Source organism: Agelaius phoeniceus, chromosome 21, assembly GCF_051311805.1.
Source record: "Agelaius phoeniceus isolate bAgePho1 chromosome 21, bAgePho1.hap1, whole genome shotgun sequence".
Taxonomy (NCBI): Eukaryota; Metazoa; Chordata; class Aves; order Passeriformes; family Icteridae; genus Agelaius; species Agelaius phoeniceus.
This window is the reverse complement of record NC_135285.1, coordinates 3,046,320-3,071,447: the sequence shown is the minus strand read 5'-3', so window position 1 is coordinate 3,071,447 and position 25,128 is coordinate 3,046,320. Positions and strand designations below refer to the sequence as shown.

Below are 25,128 nucleotides of genomic sequence, written 5' to 3'. Positions count from 1 at the left end.
CGCCCCCGGGGCCCTCTCTCTTTGTACGGCAAGTGATGAAGTTTTTTTTCCAGATCACATGAGCCAGGATGAAGGGGGAAAATCCTGCCAGGAGCAGAGATGGGCTGCAACTTGAACCTGACCGAGGGGAGACACACAGCAGTGCCTGGAGAGCTATATAAGAACGTGCCAGGAACAGGAGCAAACACTTTCTCAGGCGAAGGACTCGCATGAATCAGCCATGAATGTGAATGAAGACACTGATTCCAGGAGGCTTGGAGCCACTAACAAAGTCTGTTTGTATTTCATCATCGCCACCCTGGGTGTGTTGCTCGTCTTTGCCTTGGCCACCATCATGGTCCTGGTCGTCCAGAGGACGGTAAGAGATTGATTCTCCTCTTCTCTTCTCTTCTCTTCTCTCCTCTCCTCTCCTCTCCTCTCCTCTCCTCTCCTCTCCTCTCCTCTCCTCTCCTCTCCTCTCCTCTCCTCTCCTCTCCTCTCCTCTCCTCTCCTCTCCTCTTCTCTCCTCTTCTCTCCTCTTCTCTTCCCTTCCCTTCCCTTCCCTTCCCTTCCGTTCCCCATTCTGTGGCCAGAAGAACAGCTCCTACCTCTGTTATAAATGCACACACACATGAATTAGGGGAAAGATGAAACACAGATGAAAGAACTTCAGGACAAGAGGACCTTTCTCCATAGCCAACATTTATTCTTGGCACACAGTTCCTACTCTGTCAATGGAAAGAGAAAGGTTCTGACCCAAGGTGCCAAGCAGCCTCTGTCCCACCTGGTTTGGTGTGTGTCTCCTGCTGGTTCTTGGAGAGCACCCAGTGTTTGAGAAGGTCTGTTCTGGTTCTCTGGAATGGATTGCAGCAGGGGACATGGCACAGCTCTGTGGCACCCTGTGCTGCTGCCTGCTGATGTGGTGAGGCAGAGCTGTCCCAAAGCACCCAGAGCAGTGCTGGGGGCCAGGAGCTCCCTTGTGCCCCCTGTCCCTTCAGTCCTGCCTTGGGTGTGATTTTTCATGCATAGCCAGAGTTGTAGAAAGGATATCAGTGACACAAGGTCACACACAAACAACTCTTCCTCTACCAACAGTCACTTGAACTTCTTAAAATAAAATAGTGCTTTCAAATGGATCTGGGGTTGATGGGGAACCAGTGACTGCCAGAGCAGAGATAGATGGCTGTGAGGATAAAAAGCAAATTTCTGACCTTGTAGGGGCATTGCCATTAACTTCACCAAGGTAAAATGCCAAGTTAGAAGTTTCATAGTCTCTGAAACCTTATTGCAAAAATCAAAGTGCTGAGGTACCCCCATTACTGTTCACAGAGGGAAAGCTCCAGCACAGAGCTGCTGGAGGAACTGGCTATGGAAAACAAAATATGATCCTTTGACTCAATATTTTCTCTTGCTAAATTTACCCTGTGCAATTTGTGTGCCCGTGTATGCACATTACCCAGAAATTAAACCAGGAAGGCTTGACTGATCCTCCTTCAAGAGAGGAATCATTTACCTGTAATCAGTGTTCTCCCAAAAGAGAAGCACTTTGAGGACAGTTAACATGAGACATGGGGCTTTTTAAGTGAGAAATAGGGGCTATCAGGGGAGATCTTTAAAATAACAGTCTAGGTAATTACAGACTTGCCACAGCTTTGCTATATAATGAGGTTTTCATTTGTACTGATTATGGAAGCAAGCATTAAATCACCTCTCCATCAGGATAAAGCAGTTACAGGAGTTGCCAGAGGAGCGAGATTGCTGAAAGAGCCAAGGTTTTGACTTAAAAGAGTAATGACACCATTGCAGCTGCCTTGAAAACAAGCTTGGCTGAAGGAGGAAATACGAAGCTGAGGGGTGTGAGGAACAAATAAAATCAAGCAGCAATTTTACACTCTGAGGAGAATTTGGCAGTGAAACCCAGGTTGTGTTTTGCTCTCAGGGAGCTCAGAAGCAGAACAGCCATCCCCCATCTGTGCCTGGCCCTGAACTCCCAGAGCAGAGAAGAAGGGTTGGTTCTGTGGGACAGGTTCCACAGGGAACTGCAGCCTTGCTCCAAAAGCACCTCAGCTCCTGCCTGCTCTGTCAGAGGGAGGCTGGGCTCAGGATCTTTGGGGAATCTGAGTATCTCCAGCCCTGACTGCCAGCACCTGAGGGGCTGGGGAGCCCCTGGAGCCCTGAGCTGCTGTAGGGACCAGAGGACACCAGCTGACTTCATCATTTTTGTTATAACTCTGACAAAAGGACCAACAGCCCTGAGCTGCTGTAGGGATCAGAGCACCACCAGCTGACCTCGTTATTTTCTTTGTAACTCTGAGAAAAGGACCAACATTTTGTGTCATCACCTCCTTGGGGCAATGAGGTTTTCCCTCCAGATGTTGCCAGCTGGGTTGTGTGTGTGAGTTCAGGGGTAACTTCACACCCTGCTCATGCTTTTTCCTCCTCACCCTTTTATTTCCCTCTGTTCCAAGGGGTGTTTGGGGGTCACAATGCAGGGGTTGGACCCTTGGGTGCCACAGCATTAAGAATCTTGTGGTGACAAGATCACGCTGTCCCTGGCCCCACCACAGGCTGCCTTCTGATGAATTCATAATTGCCTAATTTAAGTTGAAGGAAGATAGACTGGAAAAGGAAAATCAAACTCTGCAGAAACCAGGCACTTGCAACCCCCACAATCTGAGTGTCCAAAGAAGGGAAACACAACATGAAAGGCTGCATGAAAAAGGCAACTATGATTCAAAGCTGCTTCTCTGAATCCTACAGCACCTCTAACAGAGATTATCACACCTCCCCACTTTCCAGCACCCCAAGAAATTTCCTTTACGCCTTGTTTTTCAGAAGGGTGGCACAGCACGTTAGTGCCATAGCCGGGAAGGGTCAATTTTAGAGCTAAACTCTGGTTTTTTGGAACTATTTGCAGTGCTGAAGTCAGTTCATTCCTTCAGCTTTCATCTGCAGAACCACTTGGCTTCAGGCCATTGTTGATCTTTCACAAGTGACTCAATTTTCCTCTGGAATGAGCACAGTCTCTGTAAGGTGGTCTGGAGCCATCATTTTTCTTCTTAACACTGTTTATAAGTGTGTTAAACCCTGCACCCTTGTGCCTGCTGCATTCTCTGCTGGATATATGTGTATATACCCACCTCTGGAGATATTTGTGTGTATAGACAGAGAGATGGCAAACCAGTGACAGAGAATGGGCCAGGAAGGGCTGGAAAATGTCATTTTAAGGCACACAGACCCTCACAAGTCTGGTGCTGTACAGAAAGGTTCATCAGACACCTGGGCCTCCCATTAACAAATTGTGTGGATGTCCAGAGTCCATGATCTGGGTTAGTCCATCACTGCTCTGGATTTTGTAGACTTCATCTATTGAACCTCTAAGTTGTGTGGGAAAAACCTTTTATCAGCAGTTTGGCAAACACTAAAGGTCAGAGCAGGTTTTTCTATTTGCTGATCTGCTCTTTTGGGCTGTTAAGAACCTTTAGAAGTAGATTTGTGAATGACTCATACAGCAGCCAGCACAATTCTGCACCATTTATTGCAGAAAACCATTTATTGGGTTTTATGTCTCCTAAAAACTCACTTTGGCCCTGGGTGCCCCCTCTTGTGGCAACCCTAACAGACAGGAAAATAAAATTTAAAAAATAAAATAAAATTAAAATACTGAAAATTCCTCTCAAAACAGAAATCCCACTCCTTGAGCACTACAGCAAATCCAGGGAGGCATTTTAGGAGAAAACTGCCCTGGCCCAGCTCTGGCTGTGGGTGTTCTGTGCAGTAACAGTGTCCTCCTGTCTGGAAGTGCCACTTTGGCAGCTTTGGTCAGCACAGGAAAACTGATTTTCACTGTGTTTCCTGTGAGGCTCATTATCAGATGAGGGACAGTGGGGCAGTGCTCTGCTTTCTGCTCTTCTCATGTCCAGCCTCAGCCTTTGCCTCTTGGCACCTCAGGAGGAACTGCCCCCACCCTCTTCCCCAGCCAGAGCTGGGTCATACCAAGAATAAATCCCAGAATCATTGAAAAGCCCTCCAAGATCATCAAATCCAAGCTGTTCCCTGTAGGAGCATCGGGGGTAGGATGGTGGGGACAGATGGAGATGAGAGATCTCTGGGGCCAGGGCTGGAACTTGGGGTTCATTGCAAAGGGCCTGGGGGCAGGGCCCTGCTGGGAGCTGCCAGGCACAGCTCAGAGCAGGCCTGAGAGAAGAGAGGGGGAGAGAGGATGAGAGGGTGAGAGAGTAAAAGGGTAAGAGAGCGAGGTTCCCATTACAATACCATAAATCTTCTTCTGTGTTGAATATTCTGATTCTCACTAACCAATCTAGTATAAGATACAAATCCTATAGCATTTCCATACAGCCTATAAGAATCATTCCATTACCATCCTGTGTTACATTTCAAACCCTACAAACTCCTCTTTGGGCCCCTTCTGCCAAGCTGGCAGGGTCTGCTCTGCCCCTTGGGCCTGTCTGCAGGCAGAGGGTGCTGTTCCATCAAAAGGGGATCACCTTCAGCTGGCCACACCATTGTTTTCCAGTTGTTCAGTAACTGAGGGATCTCAAAGCTTGCTTTCATTTCAATCTCACTTATAGTTTCTATATTCTCAAAATCTTTTGCCAGGCAATCATATTTATAAGGCTTTCCTGTTTCATCTTCCCCAACAGTTCCCCATCCCCTCTTGTCCCCAGCCCAGGGCACTCAGTGCCACCTCCAGCCCTTCCTGGGACACGTCCAGGGATGGGCACTCCAAACCTCCCTGGGCAGCCCCTGCCAAGGCCTGACCCCCTTTCCATGGGAAATTCCTGCTGAAATCATGGTGGTGAGAGGCTGGGCAGAAACACAGGAGAGCCCTGGGGCTTCTTTTGGAATTGAAGCATTTCCTTTGAGGGCAGGGGACCAAAGAGCTCCTGCCCACAGAGCTGCCATGAGGAGCTGCTCCTGGAGAGCCCTGCCCATTATGGGCACTGGTCTGAGGGAATTTCCTTGGACTTTCTAGAGTAGATAAAGATTCACAGAATCCAAGCTTGGTTTGGGTTGGAAAGGACCTTAAATCTCATCCAGTGCCACCCCTGCCATGGCAGGGACACCTCCCACTGTCCCAGGTGCTCCCAGCCCTGTCCAGCCTGGCCTTGGGCACTGCCAGGGATCCAGGGGCAGCCCCAGCTGCTCTGGGCACCCTGTGCCAGGGCCTGCCCACCCTCACAGGGGTCAGAGGTGTCTGGTTCAATGAATATTCACTGTTGTGACCCAGGAATTTAGAGTGACCCTTTATTCTGCCTCAGCTTGAAAAAGCTTCTTGTAAAATGATTAAGAGAAAGGAGAAATAAATCACTTTCACTGGCACCTGATTATCACTTTCTCTAATAAAGCAAACTCAAATTATTCTGCTTGCTGAGGAAAGACTGAGCTCTTTCATCACCAGCCCCCAGATCGCTCCAGACAGGGTGAAATTTGTTGTCTTGAATTTTTTCTTAGCTGGCACTGTGGAATTTAATCTGTTTGGGCTCCTCCTGTGTGCCTCTTTGCATTCCAAATGACAGCATTACATGTGATATTCTTGCTGCTGGAAAAGAAAGAAATAATACCAGTAATATTTCAAAGGAAGTCTTAAAGGTTTGTTTCAGTATCTACTCAGTTGTCACTAAAATAAATTGCTTTGCTATGTGCTGATTTTATTTGCTGGGAGCCTTCCCAGGTGAGAACACAATGCCTTTAGTCCATTTTAATTTTGGTTTTATGCCCTAAATGTAGAGCAGGCTCTGAGCCACCTGCAAGGCAAACACCTCCCTGGCTGCCTGATTGCATTGAGTGCAATCTCACTGGGGGCAGAGCCCCCTTTTCCTGTCACCTAAAATATCCTGAATTCTCCACAGAGAGCAGGAATGTTCAGATATTGCATTGAACAGCAACACTGCCCCGTGCCCTGAGTGTGTGTGAGACAACAGCCCAGGGCAGGGGCAAGGGAAGGAGCTGAGAGGTCCTGGCAGAGATTCCTGGGAGTGTTTTCAGCCCAAACCCTGCTCAGTTTAACATTTGGTGATAGGTGTTGAGATCCATGAGAGCTCCCAAAGGGAGGATGTTGTGTCAGGGACAAAAAGGTTGGAAATCTCCATTTTTTTACATTTTTTCAAATTCCAACTCTGGGTTCCTGTTCTCCTGCTGCCCAGCACCTCCCTGCCCAGCTCAGAAAGGTCACCTGCAGAAATATTGGCTCAGCAGGTGACTCTGCCCTGCCTTACACAGGGGTGGGGAGAGAAAATGACCAAATTACAGATCTCCAAATTGCTGGAGAATCACAGAATCATCCAAACTGGGAGAGAGCCCAAAGATCAGTGAGTCCAACCATTAACTTGTCACTGCCAGTCCCCTGGAGCAGCTCTGCCACCTCTGCAGGACACAGCATTTGGCAGCAGACCAAAGCATGACAGCTCTTTGCTGGGAGCAGATGCAGCTCCACACTCCACTGCTGTTCAAAACGTGGCCCCATGAAGCCAAAATCTAATTAAAAACCTTCCTAAACATTGAAGATTAGAACATTAAGTACCACAAACAGACCCAACACAGCTTTTTTCCTTGTCCAACCAGCTTCCTCCTCCCCACACCACCCATTATCCACTTCTCACACAGAAATGAGGTGTGTGTGCTGTAACACCACTGTGGATGAAGCTGTTCCCACCACAGCAGTGCCCAGTTTCTCCCAGGAGATATCAGATGTTGTCTTAAAGCTGGTAGAACTTCCCAAATTTCTCCTTCCTGCACGTCCTGGTGGGTCACTGATGGGGCTCAAGCAGCTGGGAGAGGTTTTAGGTCCTGTGGTTTAATTTTAGGTAAATGAGGAGCAGGGAGAAGGACTTGATCCTAATGGATCCCTTCCAGTGTGCTAAGCTGGATCTGGCCTGATTAGCCTGCACAATTAGCCCAGGTAATTTGCACCCAGGTAAGAGGAGCTGGTTCAGCCCAGCCTGAGCAGAACCCACTCCTTGTCACTGAAATCCCTGTGGGATCACCCAGGGTGACACTGAGGGGATGTGACACACAGTGAGGAACTGTAGGAATAAATCACATGGACTCCATTTCCTTCCTGGTGGAAAAAGCCCATTCTTTATTCACAGAACTCCTTTTTATACAGTTTTGCAGACCTCATGTGTGACTCCCATTGGTCAGGAGCTTTCTTGCCAATCACTTTATTGGTCAGTAACAAGTTGTTATTCTCTATGGATTGGTCACTCAAACCCCTGGTGTGTACATGCAGGAAAAGTTCTTTGTGAGAGATGGTTTCATTTTTCTATCTAACAGTGTATAAACAGTTTATACAGGTGCAAGTTGTTTTTCACCCAGGAACAGATTGTTATGCTAATGAACTGCTCACACCAGGATTGCTTTCACATGGGAACTTGCACAGTGCTGGCTTGACTTGGAAGAAATGACAGGCCAGCCAGAGCAGCCTGATTTTATATGGCTTTTCTTTATAATTTTTCTACCTGACTGCAACAAGGAGGTCCCAGTGCTCTCCTCAGCTGTTGGGAGAACATTTTGCTCCTTGAGGGCATTGATGAGGTGCCAGGAGCTCGGGGGTGCATGTTTGGGTGACAGGAAGGTGGCATCAGAGGAATCCTGCTGCATTTCACCCCTGGAGCTGGTTTTCTGGGAATTTCTCATGTCATGATGATTGAGGAGAATTTCCTGTGCCATTTTCACCCTTGGTTTTACACCTCAGTAAGAATTAGGAGGAGAGGTGAGGTAGGACATCACTGTCATGCTCAGACCTGTTTGGGGCTTTGATGATCTTTCCCAGCACTTGGCTCTCCAGGTTATCCAGTCCCTGAAAGGGATTTTTAGGATTTGTCCTTCTGCAACAGAACCCACATCATTTTCTTACTGCACTGAGAGAATCTGGCTGCGTCAAAAACGTCAATTTTCTATGTTAGAAAAAACCCAGAAATGTTTCAGATCCACAGTTGCACACAAGATGGGTATTTCCTACTGCCAGAATAATCCATCTCTACTCTTTCCTCTCTTTCAGGAAGCTGATCCTGCCATGGAGGGCATCAAAAAACCCATCAGGACAGGTAAGACCCCTAAACAACACAGGCCATTTGTCATATCTGTAATGCAAATATTGCCCAGGGGCACAAATAAGTCAGTTGTGCACGTCTTAACATTTCCAATAAAGGCTCCTCTCGGTGAAAAGCTAAAGTAGTGGTGGAAAAATGAAAACAAGAAAAAAGCTTTCAAATTACTCAGTACCTCCAGGAACCAGTGCGTGGCTGAAGAAACAACAAATATTTCTGAATGTGCCCTGGGGTGTCTGTTCCAAAGAGCTTTTTTGCCAGGAGATGTGAACATCACTCTGATTTTAAGGTCTTATTTTAAGTGCTGGCTCTTGCAAATGTGTGTAAAGTCCTCATCTTCACAAGGGAGGGGTAAAAATGTGTTTGATATATTCCAAAACAGCTCCTGGTTTGAGGGGAAAAGGGAGAAGGGAATAGGTGGGTTGAGAATGGACAAGGAGAGACCAGAAGCAAAAGGAACAAAGCAAGGAATTGGAACAGGCAAAGTGTGAGCACAGGGAGCCTGAAATAAGAAAATCTGTCAAACAGAGACAATTTACCAAGATTTTGCTTTGCCCTAGCGTGAATCAGGAGCACTGTTCATGTCACTGACACTGTGACACGAGCCTCTCATGGCTCTCAGCACCAATATCTGACTCCTTGCAAATGCAACTTGGTGCCCAGTCCCAAAGGGCAGGAGATGCCATTGCCTCCCCCCCAGTGGGGAAATGAAGCCTGTGTTCATCCAGAGGTGGAGCAGAAAGGGAGATTGGAGGAAACTGGGGTTGTTCAGCTGGAGCAGAGTGAGGGCAGAGCTCCCCGGGGCTGCAGCTCCTCCCGAGGGGCAGCTCCCATCTCTGCTCTGGGCCAGGGACAGGAGCCAGGGCACGGCTGGGGCTGGGCCAGGGCAGCTCAGGCTGAGCTCAGGGCAAGGTTCTTCCCCCAGAGGGTGCTGGCACTGCCCAGGCTCCCCAGGGAATGGGCACGGCCCCGAGGCTGCCAGAGCTCCAGGAGCCTTTGGGCAGCGCTGCCAGGGATGCCCAGGCTGGGCTTGCTGGGACAGGGGCTGGGCAGGGACAGGGGCTGGCCTGGGGGATCCCTTCAGTCCCTCCCAGCTCAGGACATTCTGTGCTGCTCTGATTCCCTCAGTCCATGCAGCACCAGCTGAGTTTCCCATCCCTTTTCAGCAAGGGCAGCCCCTGTCCCCCACAGGCAGTGATTGAACCCCAGGCTGTGCTCCTGTTCCTCCCTGCCAGAACTGGGGCACCAGGGTGGGGTTGTTGGGGCTCTGGGCAGGGACAGGGGCTGGGCAGGAGGATCCCTTCAGTCCCTCCCAGCTCAGGATATTCTGTGCTTCCAGGATTTTAAGTAAGAGGAGCCCAACTGCAGAGTCCCAGTCCCCACAATCACCTTTTCTGCAGCTGCATTTTTGCAGCATTTGGGCACCCCTTACTCCATTTTGGGTAATTTTGAATCTCTGACTCTCCTATGCTGGGCTTGTTTCCCAGCCCACAGCTCCCCAAGCAGTCTCTGAGTGTCCCCATGTCCTTCCTGAGAACTTCACACCTTGCCTGACCATCACTTTCTGTAAGGTGTAAAATCCCTGTAACCTGGAGGAATTTTCTTTTCCCCTTAGGCTCTCCCTAAGGCACCCTGAACACACACGCTGCTTTCTCTCTAGCACGCTAAGCATCCCCTTAAATCTCAAGTCTTTCTCAAGTCTTTTTGTGCTTCATTTTGTATCTGAAGAGGTTCAGAAATAGAGCAGGATCTGGAGGTACAGAGCCTCATTATCCACAGAGGTTGTAGCTGTAGGTCAGCACTTTTCAAAGCAAAGCACAAGGGGTAGGGGCATTCCCAGGGCATGGAGAGAGAGGTCACTGGTCCAAAAGTCCATTTATAATTACATTTGTATTATTTATATTTATAAATATTTCTAATAGGAGTATTTATATTTATCTATTTTATACTATAAATAGGAAAGTATTATATTTATGTTTCTATTTATATTTCTATTTATAATCTAAAATAAATATTTATAGTATATATATATTATAAATATTTATATACAGTATATATATTATTTATAGTATAAAAAACCAAACAAATATTAAATAAAATATAGATAAATAACAAATAAAAATAGCAATACTTATTTATGTAATGTTATTATTATTACCTTATATAATATTGATGATAATTTAATGTTTATATATTATCTATATATATATACAGTATATTTATATAAATATCATCTATTTATACAAGTATTATAGAAACATAAAATTATAAATGAAATTTAAATATAATAAATATAATTTTATAAATATATTTTATTTTAAATATTAGAAATATAAGTTTATGTTATTTATTTCTACTTATATTGAATAAATTAATAATTATTTATATTTAATAAAATCATATGTGTATATATAAACATATATATAATATATTTTTTTATAGATATAGATATATATATATATGATTTTATTTCAGCTCAAGCAACTCATGCAGTTGTTTTTGCTCCTCAGCAGCAGCTGGCAGGTGCCAGGTAGGAGCAGTTGCTCTCCCCAGGAATAGCCAGGATGCTGTTTCACCAGCCAGAACATTTCTGTCTTTAGGTCCCTATCAATCCCAGGCAGCCTCTTGCTCTGAATTCCGAATTCTGCTTCTCTGAATTTCCAAATTCTGTTGCTCAGTGTGAGATGATGCATTAGTGAGGGACCAAATGGGGCTGCTGGTGAGAGCCCACCCCAGGAGGAGCTCCTGAAAGTTGGTTTTAGTGCATTGAGATGCTCTCCCAGCCCATCAGTCTCTATTGGAGGGTAACAGAGCATTCAAGTGGGAGCAAATTGTCAGGGCCTTTTATTTTCCTCTTAAAATGCATAAAGCAGAGCATATTAATTATCAGCAGAGAGATGGGGAAGACTTTGAGGTGATCAAAGGATCCAATTTTATTGTGGGATACAAATGTTTATTGTAGGGAGACTAGTAATGCTTTACTACAATGATTGGGTTAAAGATCACATAAACAAACTTATACATCTCTTGCTTGCAGAAGTCTGATGTAATTTTCATTTTCTGGTAAACCCATCTGATGGAATCTTCTGGCAATCTTGATTTAATCCTCAAAGTTCTGTTTGCTCCTGCCAAGGCATCTTGTTGATCCAACCTCTTCTGCTAATAAGGTGCAAAGTACTCTCTGTTTTGTGTATCCCAACAATTAATTAATATACCCAGTGGATAATTTATTGAAGGTCCCTCACAGGGAGTCTGTCAGCTGCTGGCAACCAAGCAGGGATTGTGGCAACTGCTGCCAGGTCCCACCCAGAGACAGGAACAAGAGAAACATTCAGGAAAGGGACTGAGCTGAGGCTGGAGTTGCTGTGGATTTCGATTTGGATCCATTCTGCCTCCCAGGCAGCCCAGATGGAAACTGGGTGTGGTTTGTAGCCATGAACCAGTGCTGGGGAAGATGAAACAGGAAAGCCTTATAAATAGGATTGCCTGGCAAAAGATTTTGAGAATATGGAAACTATAAGCGAGATTGAAATGAAAGCAAGCTTTGAGATCCCTCAGTTACTGAACAACTGGAAAACAATGGTGTGGCCAGCTGAAGGTGATCCCCTTGTGATGGAACAACACCCTCTGCTTGCAGACAGGCCCAAGGGGCAGAGCAGACCCTGCCAGCTTGGCAGAAGGGGCCAAAGAGGAGTTTGTAGGGTTTAAAATGTAACACAGGATGGTAATGGAATGATTCTTATAGGCTGTATGGAAATGCTGTAGGATTTGTATCTTGTACTGGATTGGTTAGTGAGAATCAGAATATTCAACACAGAAGAAGATTTATGGTATTGTAATGGGAACCTTGCTCTCTTACCCCTTTTGCTCTCTCACCCTCTCATCCTCTCTCCCCTCTCTTCTCTCAGTCCTGCTCTGAGCTGTGCCTGGCAGCTCCCAGCAGGGCCCTGCCCCCAGGCCCTTTGCAATAAACCCCAAGTTCCAGCCCTGGCCCCAGAGATCTCTCATCTCCATCCATCCCCACTGTCCTACCCCCAATGCTCCTACAAACCAGGGCTCCTGCACTGTTAAAATGGGCAAGGGAGTGAAAAACCAGCATTGCCCAGCTGGGTTCTCAGCCTGGCTCCAGCCCTGTGCCAGTGCCAGCATCTCAGTAACGCTCTGAGGGACACAGCTCCACCCCTGGAGGTGTCCCAGGCTTGGAGCAATCTGGGATAATGGGAGGTGCCCATGGATGAGCTTGAAGGTCCCTCCCAGTCCAAACCCTTCCATGATCCTGTGACACAACAATTCTGTGCTGGGTCCAGCTGAGGTCACTCAGGCAGAGACCTCACTGAGCAGCAGCCCAGCCCCAGCCACAACAGGGATTAATTATGTCTTATTAAAGCAGGGAAATGCAATGATTTAATTTCAGTCTCCAATGAGATTATGTTCTATTGTTAGCTAAACACCAGTGGGCACTAAAGCAGATTTATGGGAGTTTTCCAGCCCTGACTCAGCTGTCAGGCCCCAATGGATGGGCTGCAGGAACCCACAGGCACAGGCTGAGAGGGATGCAATGTCAGCTCATTAAATGTTTGTGTGAAAAATGGGATCAGTCTCCTCCAATGCTCCGTGCCACTGTCTGTGCAGTACCTGAGCAACAGGGGGGAGGAATGAAATCCATCACCAAGTGTTTGTGAAATGTTCTTTCTGTGGAAGCATTTCTCTGCAGAAACTCATCCCCATTTCACAAATAACAAATCATCTATTAGTGTGGATCTGAGGGGTATTGTTAAGTTCATTTTTTAGAGGGGAAAATGAACTCACAGACAAATTGATGACCTGGAAAGGTACAGCCCTCATCATCTCCTTGCTGGCCTCTCTGAGCCTCATTTCCCTGGGAATTGTGTAATCTGGGCTGATGGCTTTTCTTGTTATTTGAGCTGCAAAGATTTGGTATCAAAATATCTTCTCATTTACAAAAGGGAAAAAAATAAAACCCTGCAGATACAAATGAACACACACACACACAATTTATAGGTATTTTTATCTGACACACGACAAGCCAGGAAAAGAAATCCAGCACCCTGCTCTCAGTTTTAATGGGAAATATGTTCCCAAATAAAAATGTGGCTCTGAGAAATTAATATAATACAGGTGACAGTCACAAACCTGCTAATGTAGAGACAATTGGGCTGAAGCCAATGAGCCAAGGAGCCTTTCCAGATCTGCAGCCGTGTCTCAGAGGGCACTTGGGCCTTCTGCAGCCAAATGTGATCCCAGCACTATGAGAAGCAGCTGAGGGAGCTGGGAAAAGGAGAAAAGGAGAAAAGGTCTGTATCAAGAGTAGAGTAGCCAGCAGGACCAGGAGAGTCATTTAATGTCCCCTTCCTGGGCATTGCTGGGACACCTCAGGTGCTGCCTCCAGCCCTGGGCCCTCCTGGCAAAGGGGACCCTGAGGGGCTGGAGCCCCAGGAGAGGCTGAGGGAGCTGGGAAGGGGCTGGAGCCCCAGGAGAGGCTGAGGGAGCTGGGCAGGGGCTCAGCCTGGAGCAAAGGAGGCTCAGGGGGCCCTTGTGGCCCTGCACAGCTCCTGACAGGAGGGCACAGCCAGGGGGGCCGGGCTGTGCTCCAGGGAACAGGGACAGGAGCAGAGGGAACGGCCTCAGGCTGGGCCAGGCAGGCTCAGGGTGGGCACAGCAGGAATTTCCCCATGGGAAGTGTTGTTAAACATCAAATGGGGCTGTCCAGGGAGCTTTGGAGTCCCCATCCCTGCAGGTGTCCCAGGAAGGGCTGGAGGTGGCCCTGAGTGCTCTGGGCTGGGGACAAGGTGGGGATTGGTCACAGCTTGGACTCCATGAGCGTGGAAACCTTTTCCAGCCTAAATGATCCTGATTCTAAACTGGCTGCTGTTTATTCATGGCAGCCACAAAACCAGAGTGTGTTTTCCCTCTCCTGGCTGATTCCCTAACCCACAGATCTGGCTCAGCTGAGCCAGAGAGGCTCAGATCAACCTCCAGATGAGCCAGAGACATCCTGATCCCATCCCTGCCATCCCTGCTCTGCTCCCAGGAACAGGGACAGGAGCAGAGGGAACGGCCTCAGGCTGGGCTCAGGGTGGGCATCAGCAGGAATTTCCTCGTGGAAAGGGGAAATTCAGGCCTTGGCAGGGGCTGCCCAGGCAGGTTTGGAGTGCCCATCCCCGAAGGTGTCCCAGGCAGGGCTGGAGGTGGCACTCAGAGCTCTGGGCTGGGGACAAGGTGAGGATTTGGCACAGGTTGGATTTGATGATCTTGGAAGTCTTTTCCAACCTCAATGACCCTGTGACTGTGTGATGACACTGCAGGGCATCAGACACCAGTCCCACAGCAGCAGCTTCCTCAGAAATGGATATTTCACACTAAGCCAAAAAGGTTTGTCCCTTGTCAGCCTCAGTCCAGGAGGTGTCTGGGTGCATAAATGTGACCCTGCCTGAAGGCAGGGCACAGCAGTTGTGTTTCTCAGGTTGGAAAACCTGGGCAAGCCTGGACTTGCAAATGCTAGAAAGAGTGCAGAGGCCTCCTGCAGGCCAGCATCAGGGAAATGCACCACACACAGCGAGGGTGGGCTGTGGGCATCACAGCTGGGCTGATGGGCATTGCTCAGAATGCTCAGGGGTGGCTCTGCCCTCTCTCCAACACTTAAAACACAAGCTATATGTCAATATTTATAAATATACATGTGTGAATAAATATGTATATGTGAATACATATAAATATATATTAATATACACATATTTATATTTATATTTATATTTATATTTATATTTATATTTATATTTATATTTATATTTATATTTATATTATTGTGTGTTTATGCATTTCTATATTTATATATTCATATTTACATTTATATGTATATTTGTATTTATATTTGTATTTATATTTGTATTGCAATTATATTTCTATTTATATATATATTAATAACTCATGATCTTATGTGACCTTTGCTACACTGACAAGCAAGCAGAGATTTGAAGACTTTTGACCTAAAATTCCGCAGGTTTGGCAGTACTCAGGTGTGCAGTGAGGAATTCATCAGAGCTTCTTCCTAAATTTGGTGGGGAAAAAAGAGATATTTCTTTCATTTCTGGTTTTGGAAGGGAAATTTGGCAGCTGAGTTCAGTCCCCTTCAAGCCTGAGTGGCAGCTCTGGAGGACCAAAGGCTCTCAGTGTGTGTGTGACAGGCAGAGCCAGCAGCAGAGCCCAGAGCTCTGTCACAGAGCCCAGCAGGGGATGTCACCCAGCTGCCACTTGTCACAGCATCACAGGCTGGGCCAGTCCTTTGGCCGCTGTTTGCAGGGCACTGATCTGGCAGGAGAGAGTTAAAATTAGCCACAGGGACTTCAGGGAGTGGCTGCTGAGAAATAAAATGAGGCAAATTCTGCTAACTCTGGCATGCTGACAGAAATGTGTGACATCACCTTGCCTAATTCCATAAGCACTTAAATCCACGGGGGTTACAGAGGAATCAAAAGCTGTTTGTTGCCTGCTTTTACTTCTTTACCTCACAGAATCATTCAGGGTTTTGCCCTGCTCCTGTGCCTGCTCACACTCAGCCCCCAGCCAGAGGTGATGCCACCCCCTTGGCAGTGGAATGGCACCCAGGGATGGCTGGGAGCAGGACAAGCCTCAGGAGCCCCCCTCGAGGGGCTTTCCATGCCTGGGTAGCAGCACCCTCCATGCTGACAAAGCCACTTTCAGCTCATGGTTTCAGTGCCCTTTGCTGGTGCTCCTGTCAGACCCATCTCAGAGGTGGGGAAACTGAGGCAGCCAGCAGAGAGAACTTTCCCCAGCACAGCCACATCCTCTGGGGCCTGTCTGGCAGCAGCCCTTGTGTCCTCATGTCCCCGAGCCCTCCTGGCTGGACACGGTGCTGCTGTGTTTTGATGCTCTGAGAGAACCCCAGGGATTCATTTTGCACCTCAGGGTGAAATTCTGGGGGTTCAGTAGAATTGCATCTTCTCTGAGATCCATTTCCCAGCCCCATTTCCCACTCCCATCTCCCAGTCCTATTTCCCACTCCCATTTCCCACTCCCATTTCCCACTCCCATTTCCCACTCCCATTTTAGCCCCATTTCCCAGCCCCTTTTGGCTCAGTGGGGAAAAGTTGCATGGACCTCCTGGAAACAGGCAGGCTCTTTCCCTCAGGGCTGCACCCTTTGGATCCTACCATTAAAAGGGTCAAAAGGACAAAAATAAGTGATCTCCTGATATCTTCTTTAGGGTTTCCCCCTGAGACCCCTCCCTAACCCAGCAGATCTTGAAGCAGATCTGCAGTGCCTGTGCCTCACAGCACACAGTGAAACACAAACCAGTGTGTTCTCCTTGGGCCTTAGCCCCAAATGTAGCTTTGTTTTTCCTCCTCCTCCCAGTATTTTTAAGCCCATCTAATCCCATTGACTGCAGAGGGATTAGCTCTGATTTACACCATGACTCGTGCAGAGCCAATTAGGCCATGTGAGCACATCCATCGATCAGCCCTGAAGGGAATTTCAGCCTCTCTTGACTTGAGCTGAAATGTTTCAGATAAAAGAATTAACTTGAGAAATAAAAGTAGAAAACAGTTATAAACTGCCTCAGCAGAGTGAGGACCAGACCTGTCTCTCTAAAACAATTTTTTTTTCCATAATTTCCCTTCTGACTAATGCAGCTGATGTCACCCACAGTTTAAACACAGGCACACGAAACTTGCTGACAGCAGTAAATGTTAAATAGAGCTCTGAAAATGCACAGTGCAGCCATGTCAGAGAGGGGAGATCTTTGGAGAATCCATGGACACCCTGAGCAGCTCAGGGCAGCTCTGGGCACTTTGTGGGCAGGCTCAGCCCTTGGCTTGGCACAGCTGGCAGGGCTGCAGCCTCCAAGGGCTGCTGCTGCTGCTGCAGCAGGGGATTTTCAGCCTTTGGAGGGTAAATGCCACTGAGTTTCTGTAAATACTCTCCCCCTTCCTGCAGACACAGGAGTGTGAGTGGGCTCAGGGTGCTGGTTGTGTTCCCAGACTCTTGTTATCACCACAGCTGAAATAAGGGCCAGAAGGGTTTCTGCCCATCCTAAGCCATATCTCCACATCTCTGTGGTGCCCGTGTCCTCACTAAAACACCAGATTGACATGACTAACACCAGGAAAGCAGGTTTTGGTTTTTTCTTTGGGGATTTCCAGAATGGTGAAGGGACTTTGGTACACAACTTACTCATTCTTGGAGAGCAGTGTGCTCCTGCTCACCACAAAAGTCTTTAAACTACTGAAATCAGATAAATATCACATTTTTTTCAAGATATCCACAGTTTCTGTCTCCAGTGGAGTGTGCAAAGGGTGCAATACACATCACACCAACCCCCTCCAGCGAGGGGAAATTGGGTGTGGGACCAGCTTCTCCCTGATTTGTTCATCCTTGTTATCAAGACTCCCTTAGGAATCAGGTCCTGTAGATACAGCAAGGGTCTGGAGATTTAAATCTCTTATCATTACCCCAGTTTCAGGAATCCTATGAATCTTAAGATCCTTATCCCACTCTGCATATAAATAGAACTCTTGTTAGAATCATTGAAGCATAGAATATCCTGAGCTGGAAGGGACTGAAGGGATCATTCAGTGCCACCCCTGTCCCTGCCCAGAGCCCCAACAACCCCACCCTGGTGCCCCAGTTCTGGCAGGGAGGAACAGGAGCGCAGCCTGGGGTTCAATCACTGCCTGTGGGGGACAGGGGCTGCCCTTGCTGAAAAGGGATGGGAAACTCAGCTGGTGCTGCATGGACTGAGGGAATCAGAGCAGCACAGAATGTCCTGAGCTGGGAGGGACTGAAGGGATCGCCCAGCCCAGCCCCTGTCCCTGCCCAGCCCCTGTCCCAGCAAGCCCAGCCTGGGCATCCCTGGCAGCGCTGCCCAAAGGCTCCTGGAGCTCTGGCAGCCTCGGGGCCGTGCCCATTCCCTGGGGAGCCTGGGCAGTGCCAGCACCCTCTGGGGGAAGAACCTTGCCCTGAGCTCAGCCTGAGCTGCCCTGGCCCAGCCCCAGCCGTGCCCTGGCTCCTGTCCCTGGCCCAGAGCAGAGATGGGAGCTGCCCCTCGGGAGGAGCTGCAGCCCCGGGGAGCTCTGCCCTCACTCTGCTCCAGCTGAGCAACCCCAGAGCCCTCAGCTGCTCCTCACAGCCCCTCCAGACCCTTCCCCATCCCTGTGCCCCTCCTTTGGACACTCTCACACCTTCAGACCATTTTTTCGTTGTGACTCTCAAAAGTGCCCCCAGGGATTGAGGTGAGGCCACACCAGCACTGAGCAGAGTGGGACATGTGAGGACCATGACACACAACATCTGATGTCATGTTTTACTAGGACTTAGTTTTGTGCATAATTTAGTTTTGTGTTTCAGTAGGACTTAGTTTTGTGCATTAAGTGCTCCTTCAGAAACCCTTGTAGGGTTGGGGACTGTGGTATCAGTTTTATAAACAGAGTCACAGGACAACTTCAGAGTTATGTGTACCCAAAGGGAGAGGGATTATAATTTTAAAAAGCTTTATTGAAATTTCTTCCTGCTTTATTCTTGGTGTTCAGCTGTGGAATGGAACACAAAAAATTCCCAGTTTGCCATCTGAGCTCCTGGGCACTTCCACAGCCATAGCAGCCCAGGAGATGTAAAGGAGAGCAAATGCAAGGAGAAATAACCATGCACTGGGATATGCACTGTTTTCCTGGATGGACACACCTTGTCTGAGTGTCCATCCACCTGTGGACCTAGGGGACAATTCTGTGTCATGCAGAATAAAGACAGAATAATCACAGAATCATTGACTGAATCCTAGAATGGTTTGGGTTGGAAAGGACCTTAAAATTCATCTGATCCCACCCTCTGCCATGGGCAAGACACCTTCCACTGTCCCAGGCTGCTCCCAACCCTGTCCAGCCTGGCCTTGGGCACTGCCAGGAATGGATAATCAGAGCCATTCACTGAATATCCAGTATGGTGAGAGGAAGAAAAACAGAGAGGAAATGGAAGGTGGGAATATGGATGGAAAGGAGGTGAAATGCAAGGGGGAGAAGTGAGGAGCTATTGTAAATCAAAGGTGACTCTAACAAAGGGGAGAGAGAATGATGCATCTGACTCCATCATCAGAAAGCCAATTAATTACTTTATTATACTATACTATATACATTCCATCTAAACTGAATCTGCCCTGCACTCACTCTTGCTCACAACTGCTCACACTGCACTCATCATCTCTGATTCTCTCCTCACTGTCCCATGACAGTCCAACACACACACCTGGCCCTGACAGGCCAAGGAACAAAACATCCTCACCTTGGGTAAACAATCTCCATATCACATTGTGCTTTGGCACAACACAGGCACAGCAAGCGAGATAAGAATTGTGTTTTCCTTCTTCTCTGCTTGTCTCACAGCTTCTCTCTGTTCAGAGGCCATGTGAATACCACAGGGAGCAGGGTCTGGGAAGCAGGATGTGGATCACAGGGATATGGTACTGGGATGTGGGGAATGGGGCACCGGGACGCAGTGCCAAGATGCAGGATGTGGATCACAGGGATGCGGTGCCCAGACACCGGGATGCAGTGTCGGGATGCGGGGAATGGGACACCGGGATGCAGGAGATGGGACACCGGGATGCAGTGCCGGGATGCGGGGCCGGGATGCGGGGCCGGGACTCGGCTCCTCGGTGCGCTGCGGCTGCCTGCAGTGCCGGGCACGGCCGTGGGATGGAGCCGTCCCCGCGGCCGTGGGATGGAGCAATTCCTGTGGCCGTGGGACGGAGCAGTCCGCGAGGCAGTGGGAGGGAACAGTACCTGCATCCCGTGGGATGGAGCCATCCCAGCATCGCGTGGGATGGAGCAGTTCCCGCATCCCGTGGGAGGGAACAGATCCCGCGGCTGTGGGATGGAGCAGTTCCCGTATCCCGTGGGATGGAGCAGCTCCCATGTCCCGAGGGATGGAGAAGCAGTTCCCGAGGGATAGAGCAGTTCCTGAGGGATGGAGCAGTTCCCGAGGGATAGATCAGTTCCCAAGGGATGGAGCCGTTCCCGTGGGATAGAGAAGTAGTTCCCGTGTCCCAAGGTATGGAGCAGTTCCCAAGGGATGGAGCAGCTCCTGTATCCCGAGGGATGGAGCAGTTCCTGAAGGACGGAGCAGCAGTACCCGTGTCCCGAGGGATGGAGCAGTTCCCAAGGGATGGAGCAGCTCCTGTATCCCGAGGGATGGAGCAGTTCCCGAGGGATGGAGCAGTTCCTGAGGGATGGAGCAGTTCCTGAGGGATGGAGCAGTTCCCGTGTCCCGAGGGATGGAGCCGTCCCCCCGGGGGCAGCCCCGGTTCCTCCCGGTCCCGGCGCTTTGGATTCGGGGCATTCCCGGGGCTCAGCCGCTGCCCTGGGCTCGGACCCGCGGCGTGGGGCGGGCTCAGGGTGCGCGGGGGGAGCGGGGCCGGCTCCAGCAGCCGCTTTCGGGTCCCTGGTGCCCAGAGCAGCTGTGGCTGCCCCTGGAACCCTGGCAGTGCCCAAGGCCAGGCTGGACAGGGCTGGCATGGTGGGAGGTGTCCCTGCCATGGCAGGGTGGAACAGGATGAGCTTTAAGGCTCCTTCCAGCCCAAACCACTCTAGGGTTATATGAACATCCTAAAGTCCTGGTGAAATCCACATTTTAACCGTGAGGGAACAGAGCAACATTCCAAAAGCACCCAAAGAGCCATTTTCAGAACTATGTCCCACTTAAATGTTTAAAAGCTTTCTGTAATTGCACCACAAAAACAACTTGGTTAAATTAAGCTTACCTGCACATAATTTCTGTTTCATAGAATCAGAGAATCCCAAACTGGTTTGGGTTGGAAGGGACCTTAAATCTCATCCCATCCCACCCCTGCCATGGCAGGGACACCTCCCACTGTCCCAGGTGCTCCCAGCCCTGCCCAGCCTGGCCTTGGGCACTGCCAGGGATCCAGGGGCAGCCCCAGCTGCTCTGGGCACCCTGTGCCAGGGCCTGCCCACCCTCACTGTAATTCCTCCTTGTATCTATTCCAAATGCACCCTCTTTTAATTTAAAACCATCACTCCTATTTTTAAGAAGCAGGATAAGGAATTTAATTTTTCACGGCTGAGAGCTGCAATCTGCCAGAGCTTTAGGTTGTTATAGATTTACCAGCTGAGTGACACTGCTCTGAATTCCCGGGGCAGATCAGATATCCTCAGCCAAGGATAAAAACCATGCTGGAAGTGGGGTACCAAGTGCTGGCTGCATTTTATTGTACCACAAAAATAAAAAAAAAAAAAGCTCAGGAGCGATGAGTTAATCTGTTGTTTTTTTTCAGGTAACACCTTTGAAGACTATTTGAGGATCCTAAAGAGTGTCCCAGCAGCCAATGGAACTGCTGCCTACATGAGAGGTAGGAGTGGGGAAGAGGGTTGGGAAAAGAAATTTCAGAGCTGTCTGAAAAGCTGCAGTCATGTCATTCACACTGGGTTTACTAGCAAATAGCCTTTTTTCTCCAAAAGGGCATTTTATAGGAAAAAAATTCCTTAGCTCTCCTGGAATGTGATTGGCAAACCCCTATATGGTACTAGAAACTTTTATTTTAACTTGATAAACATGAAAGGAAATTAAGATTCACCTTTGGCACATGCACAGAGGAAGGTACACCTCCATGAATTTGGAAAGTACATGAATGTACACCTCTATGAATTCCCTTCAAATGCCAAGTGGGGAAATGATGGAGATGAACACTCATGCATTTCGCTGTCCTGGATTTCCCAAGGGCTGAGTAAATCCTTGGAATTTTTAGTGCCCCACCTCCATGTGTGAGCTCCCAGCTGTCTTTCCAGGGGTTTTCCTGGAGTTTCCTGCAGGAAACCATAGGGCAGGTGTCTCATTGTAGCAGGAAGCACTGCTGGAGGTGTCCTAGGGCTGAAGGGAGCTCGGTGGAGCTCGGAGCTAACATCCCTTTGCTCTCCCTGCAGTGTCCAGCACAGTGAACAGCTCCAAGCTGAGCCTGGCGGAGAAGGGGATCTGTGAGGGCATCGAGTGCCAGAGCCCAGAGCTGGTGATCAGGGAACAAGGCCTCTACTTGATCTTCTGCTACTTGAACTTTCACTTTCCCAACTGCTCCAAGAGCCCCATCGACCTCAAGATTGAGCTCCTGGTGAACGGCAGGGTGGACAGTCAGACGTTGTCCACGTTCTGTGCGTCAGAAACGTGCCAAGACGAGACTTTTAAGACCTTGCTCCAGCTGCACTTGACACACCTGGACAAGGAGGACAAAATATCAGTAACACTGAACCACCCTGAGTTCCTGAATGACGTTTCTCTTCCCAATGAAAACGTTCTTGGGGTCTTGATGTACAGCAAGGGAATGTGAGCAGCTCCCTGGCCTTCCACTGCTGCCCAGACCCTTCCTCTGAACACCAGCAGCCTGCTTTTACTAGGCACCACCTTGGTTTAAATTTCACACCTCACCTCATCCCTAGAGTGAACAAGGAACTTTGTGAGTGTCCCAGAAAAAAAACACTGCAAGAGGCACAGCTGCCAGGTTCCCTGGCCTGGCTCTGGGGGGGATTGTTGGACTGTCCAGCACACAACCCACCAAGGGTTCCTCAAAATAATCTGAGCAAACACTGACTAAACCCCAGCCAGATCATGGCAAGAATCCACAATACAGAGATTTTTAGGGCCATAAACTGCTGGCACATGTGCTCAGGACATGGGGAAATGTGTTTAACTCTATTTTATGGAGTAGTGTTTTAACCCAGTCTTTCCAAAAACCCAACAGTCAAAGCTTGTAGTCAAAGCTTTTCTTTACCATGGCCACACAATGACAACTCTGGAGCAGATTCATTGTACAACAGCAGAAATGATGAAATTATTGACTCTCGGGCTGGTAGCTGAGACTCTGGGGCAGGACATAGGAGATTTGGGATTTACAGGATATTTCTGGGCTGCATTCTGCTATGGACTTTATGTCGTTTCTTTCAAGTGTCTTCCTTGTCACTATTTATCCATCTTTTCTATTTAAATATAAATCTCTTTGGGACAGACTTTGTGTAAGCAGAGTGCTCAGCCTCTGTTTTGCCCTGGGGTTCTCAGACCTTTTCACATTCAACATTAAAACAGCAATGGAGTTGCCAGTCTGGCAAATAGCAAAGTCCATCAGGATGCATTTTCCTCGAGTGCTGCCCTGCCAGTTTGGCACAGACCACACTGGGCTGGGAATCCTCCTCCAGCACCAGCACTTCCTGGAAAGCCAGGGCTCCAGAATTCCCCAAAGTCCACACTTTCCCAAACAGTTTCAGAAGCCCTCAGCTGAGAGCTGAGATGTTTTAGCAGGCCAGAGGATGGGTGGTGTTTGAGCTTCTTTGGATGCCTGGAATATTTAGAGAATTCAGGATAAAAGAAGAATCTCAGGCCCTCTTATTCCATGAATTGCAGTAACCCAGACTTTTATTTGCAATTTCATTCTTAGACTGTGGGGAGAGAAGGGACCAAGATGTTCCCAAAGCTGGTCCCTGTTCAGTCCTTCCCTTTTCCCTTCATCTCTGGGAATCCAGGAAGGCCTATTCTCACCATTATTGGAGTTTTTCTCCTTGCACAACTGACATTTTTCTATGACTGCAGCTTGGCAAACTCTCCACAGCAAACATTTAGTCATAGATTGAGTTTCTGGCTCCAGAAGCCTGGTGCTTTATCACCCAAGCTCAGTGGATGCTGGTGACTGATGGAGCTCAGTTTGTGTGAGCACACTCCAAATATTCCTCAGAGCAGAAATTTGTTTCTTGCTTTACATCACCAGAAACTGATGGTGCATATCAATGAGGTTTTGTCTCATCCATCCAGGTGACTTCAAATTACACCAGACACTTTCTAAAGGTCAGGAGCTGATATGATTCACTGGTAGAGATACCCACTTTCTGTTTTGATAAACATTGATGCAACCAAAATTTCCTTTTGCTGTTAATGACTCAGGGAAAAAAAAAAAGAAAAGAAAACTAAATCAAAATGAAAAATACCAAAAAACATGGATTTAGTTTTTTTCTTCTTTCTTTTTCTCTTAACAAAGATAAATTTATTTTTTTTAAGACTCAGCTGACCCTGCCTATGGCTTTGGAACCTCCTCTGGGATCTCCTCACTCCTCTGGGCCATATAAATCCCTCATGTCTCTGAACAGGGCTTTTTATCTTCTATTTGCCTCTACTTTGATCCACACAACCAGTTTCCAGAGGAGTTAAAGCAAGCCTGACAGAGAGGGATCATAGCTCCTGAATATAGAAGCAGTAAGTGAATGAAAATATGCATCTCGTCCTCTCCCTCAGGGCTTTGACTTGAAGGAGAAAGGGCATTCTTTTAAAAATAAAGCAGCTCTCCCTGCACGGGGTGATTTTATTCTAATATTCTGCCAGATGGAGAAAATCCTGACAAAGCAATGCTAAGCTGCTCAGCCCCAGGTATTTTAATACCTTTGGATAAAGAAATCTGGCCTCTACCCCATTGCCTCTGAGAAATAAGAATAAATTATAGCCAGAAAGAAAGCCCATTAATAGTGGACAATTTCCCCATCAGTTACAAAAATTTTAAATAGCTTTAACTGAAGCAATGCCCTGAGGCAGGCACACTCCAAGCCACTTCATTCTTTCATCCCTTTTCCTTCATTTATTTTTTTTTTTCCTAAGTTTTTGATGTGGGTCATTTTGACAACAAACCTGTGTGTAAAAAAAACCCCAGGCTGGTCCTTCCTACAAGGATCTGCAGCAGCATCAGCAGCAGTTCCCTGTGGGGAACAGCCCCGTTGGCAGCAGGAGGGTTCCATGATCTGAGGAGCCACTCCTTGCTCTGGTTCCCCAGCACAGGAGAGGGGAGCAATCCCAAATGCACTGAAGTTGATGCCTTTTGGGGCTACCTAAAAACAGAAGCCAGACAAAATTAAGGAAATAAAAAGTTGTTATATTTATTGAAGGCCTTCAGGTACATTTAGGGCAGGCAAAGCCCCCCCAGGGGCCTACACCCAAAATGGATGATGGGTCACAGGTTTCACACTCTTATAATTTTGGTCCATTTGCATATTGGGGGTTAATC

General features: G+C 48.1%; 1 protein-coding gene across 1 annotated transcript; it reads left to right on the top strand.

Moving 5' to 3' along the window:
• The first annotated feature begins 39 nt into the window (after nucleotides 1-39).
• Nucleotides 40-23,028, top strand: TNFSF8 (TNF superfamily member 8). Its single transcript, XM_054646686.2, has 4 exons — nucleotides 40-358; nucleotides 8,003-8,048; nucleotides 21,376-21,450; nucleotides 22,022-23,028. The coding sequence occupies exons 1-4, from the start codon at nucleotides 221-223 to the stop codon at nucleotides 22,417-22,419; spliced, it is 657 nt and encodes a 218-aa protein (XP_054502661.2). The 5' UTR covers nucleotides 40-220; the 3' UTR covers nucleotides 22,420-23,028.
• The last annotated feature ends 2,100 nt before the right edge of the window (nucleotides 23,029-25,128 follow it).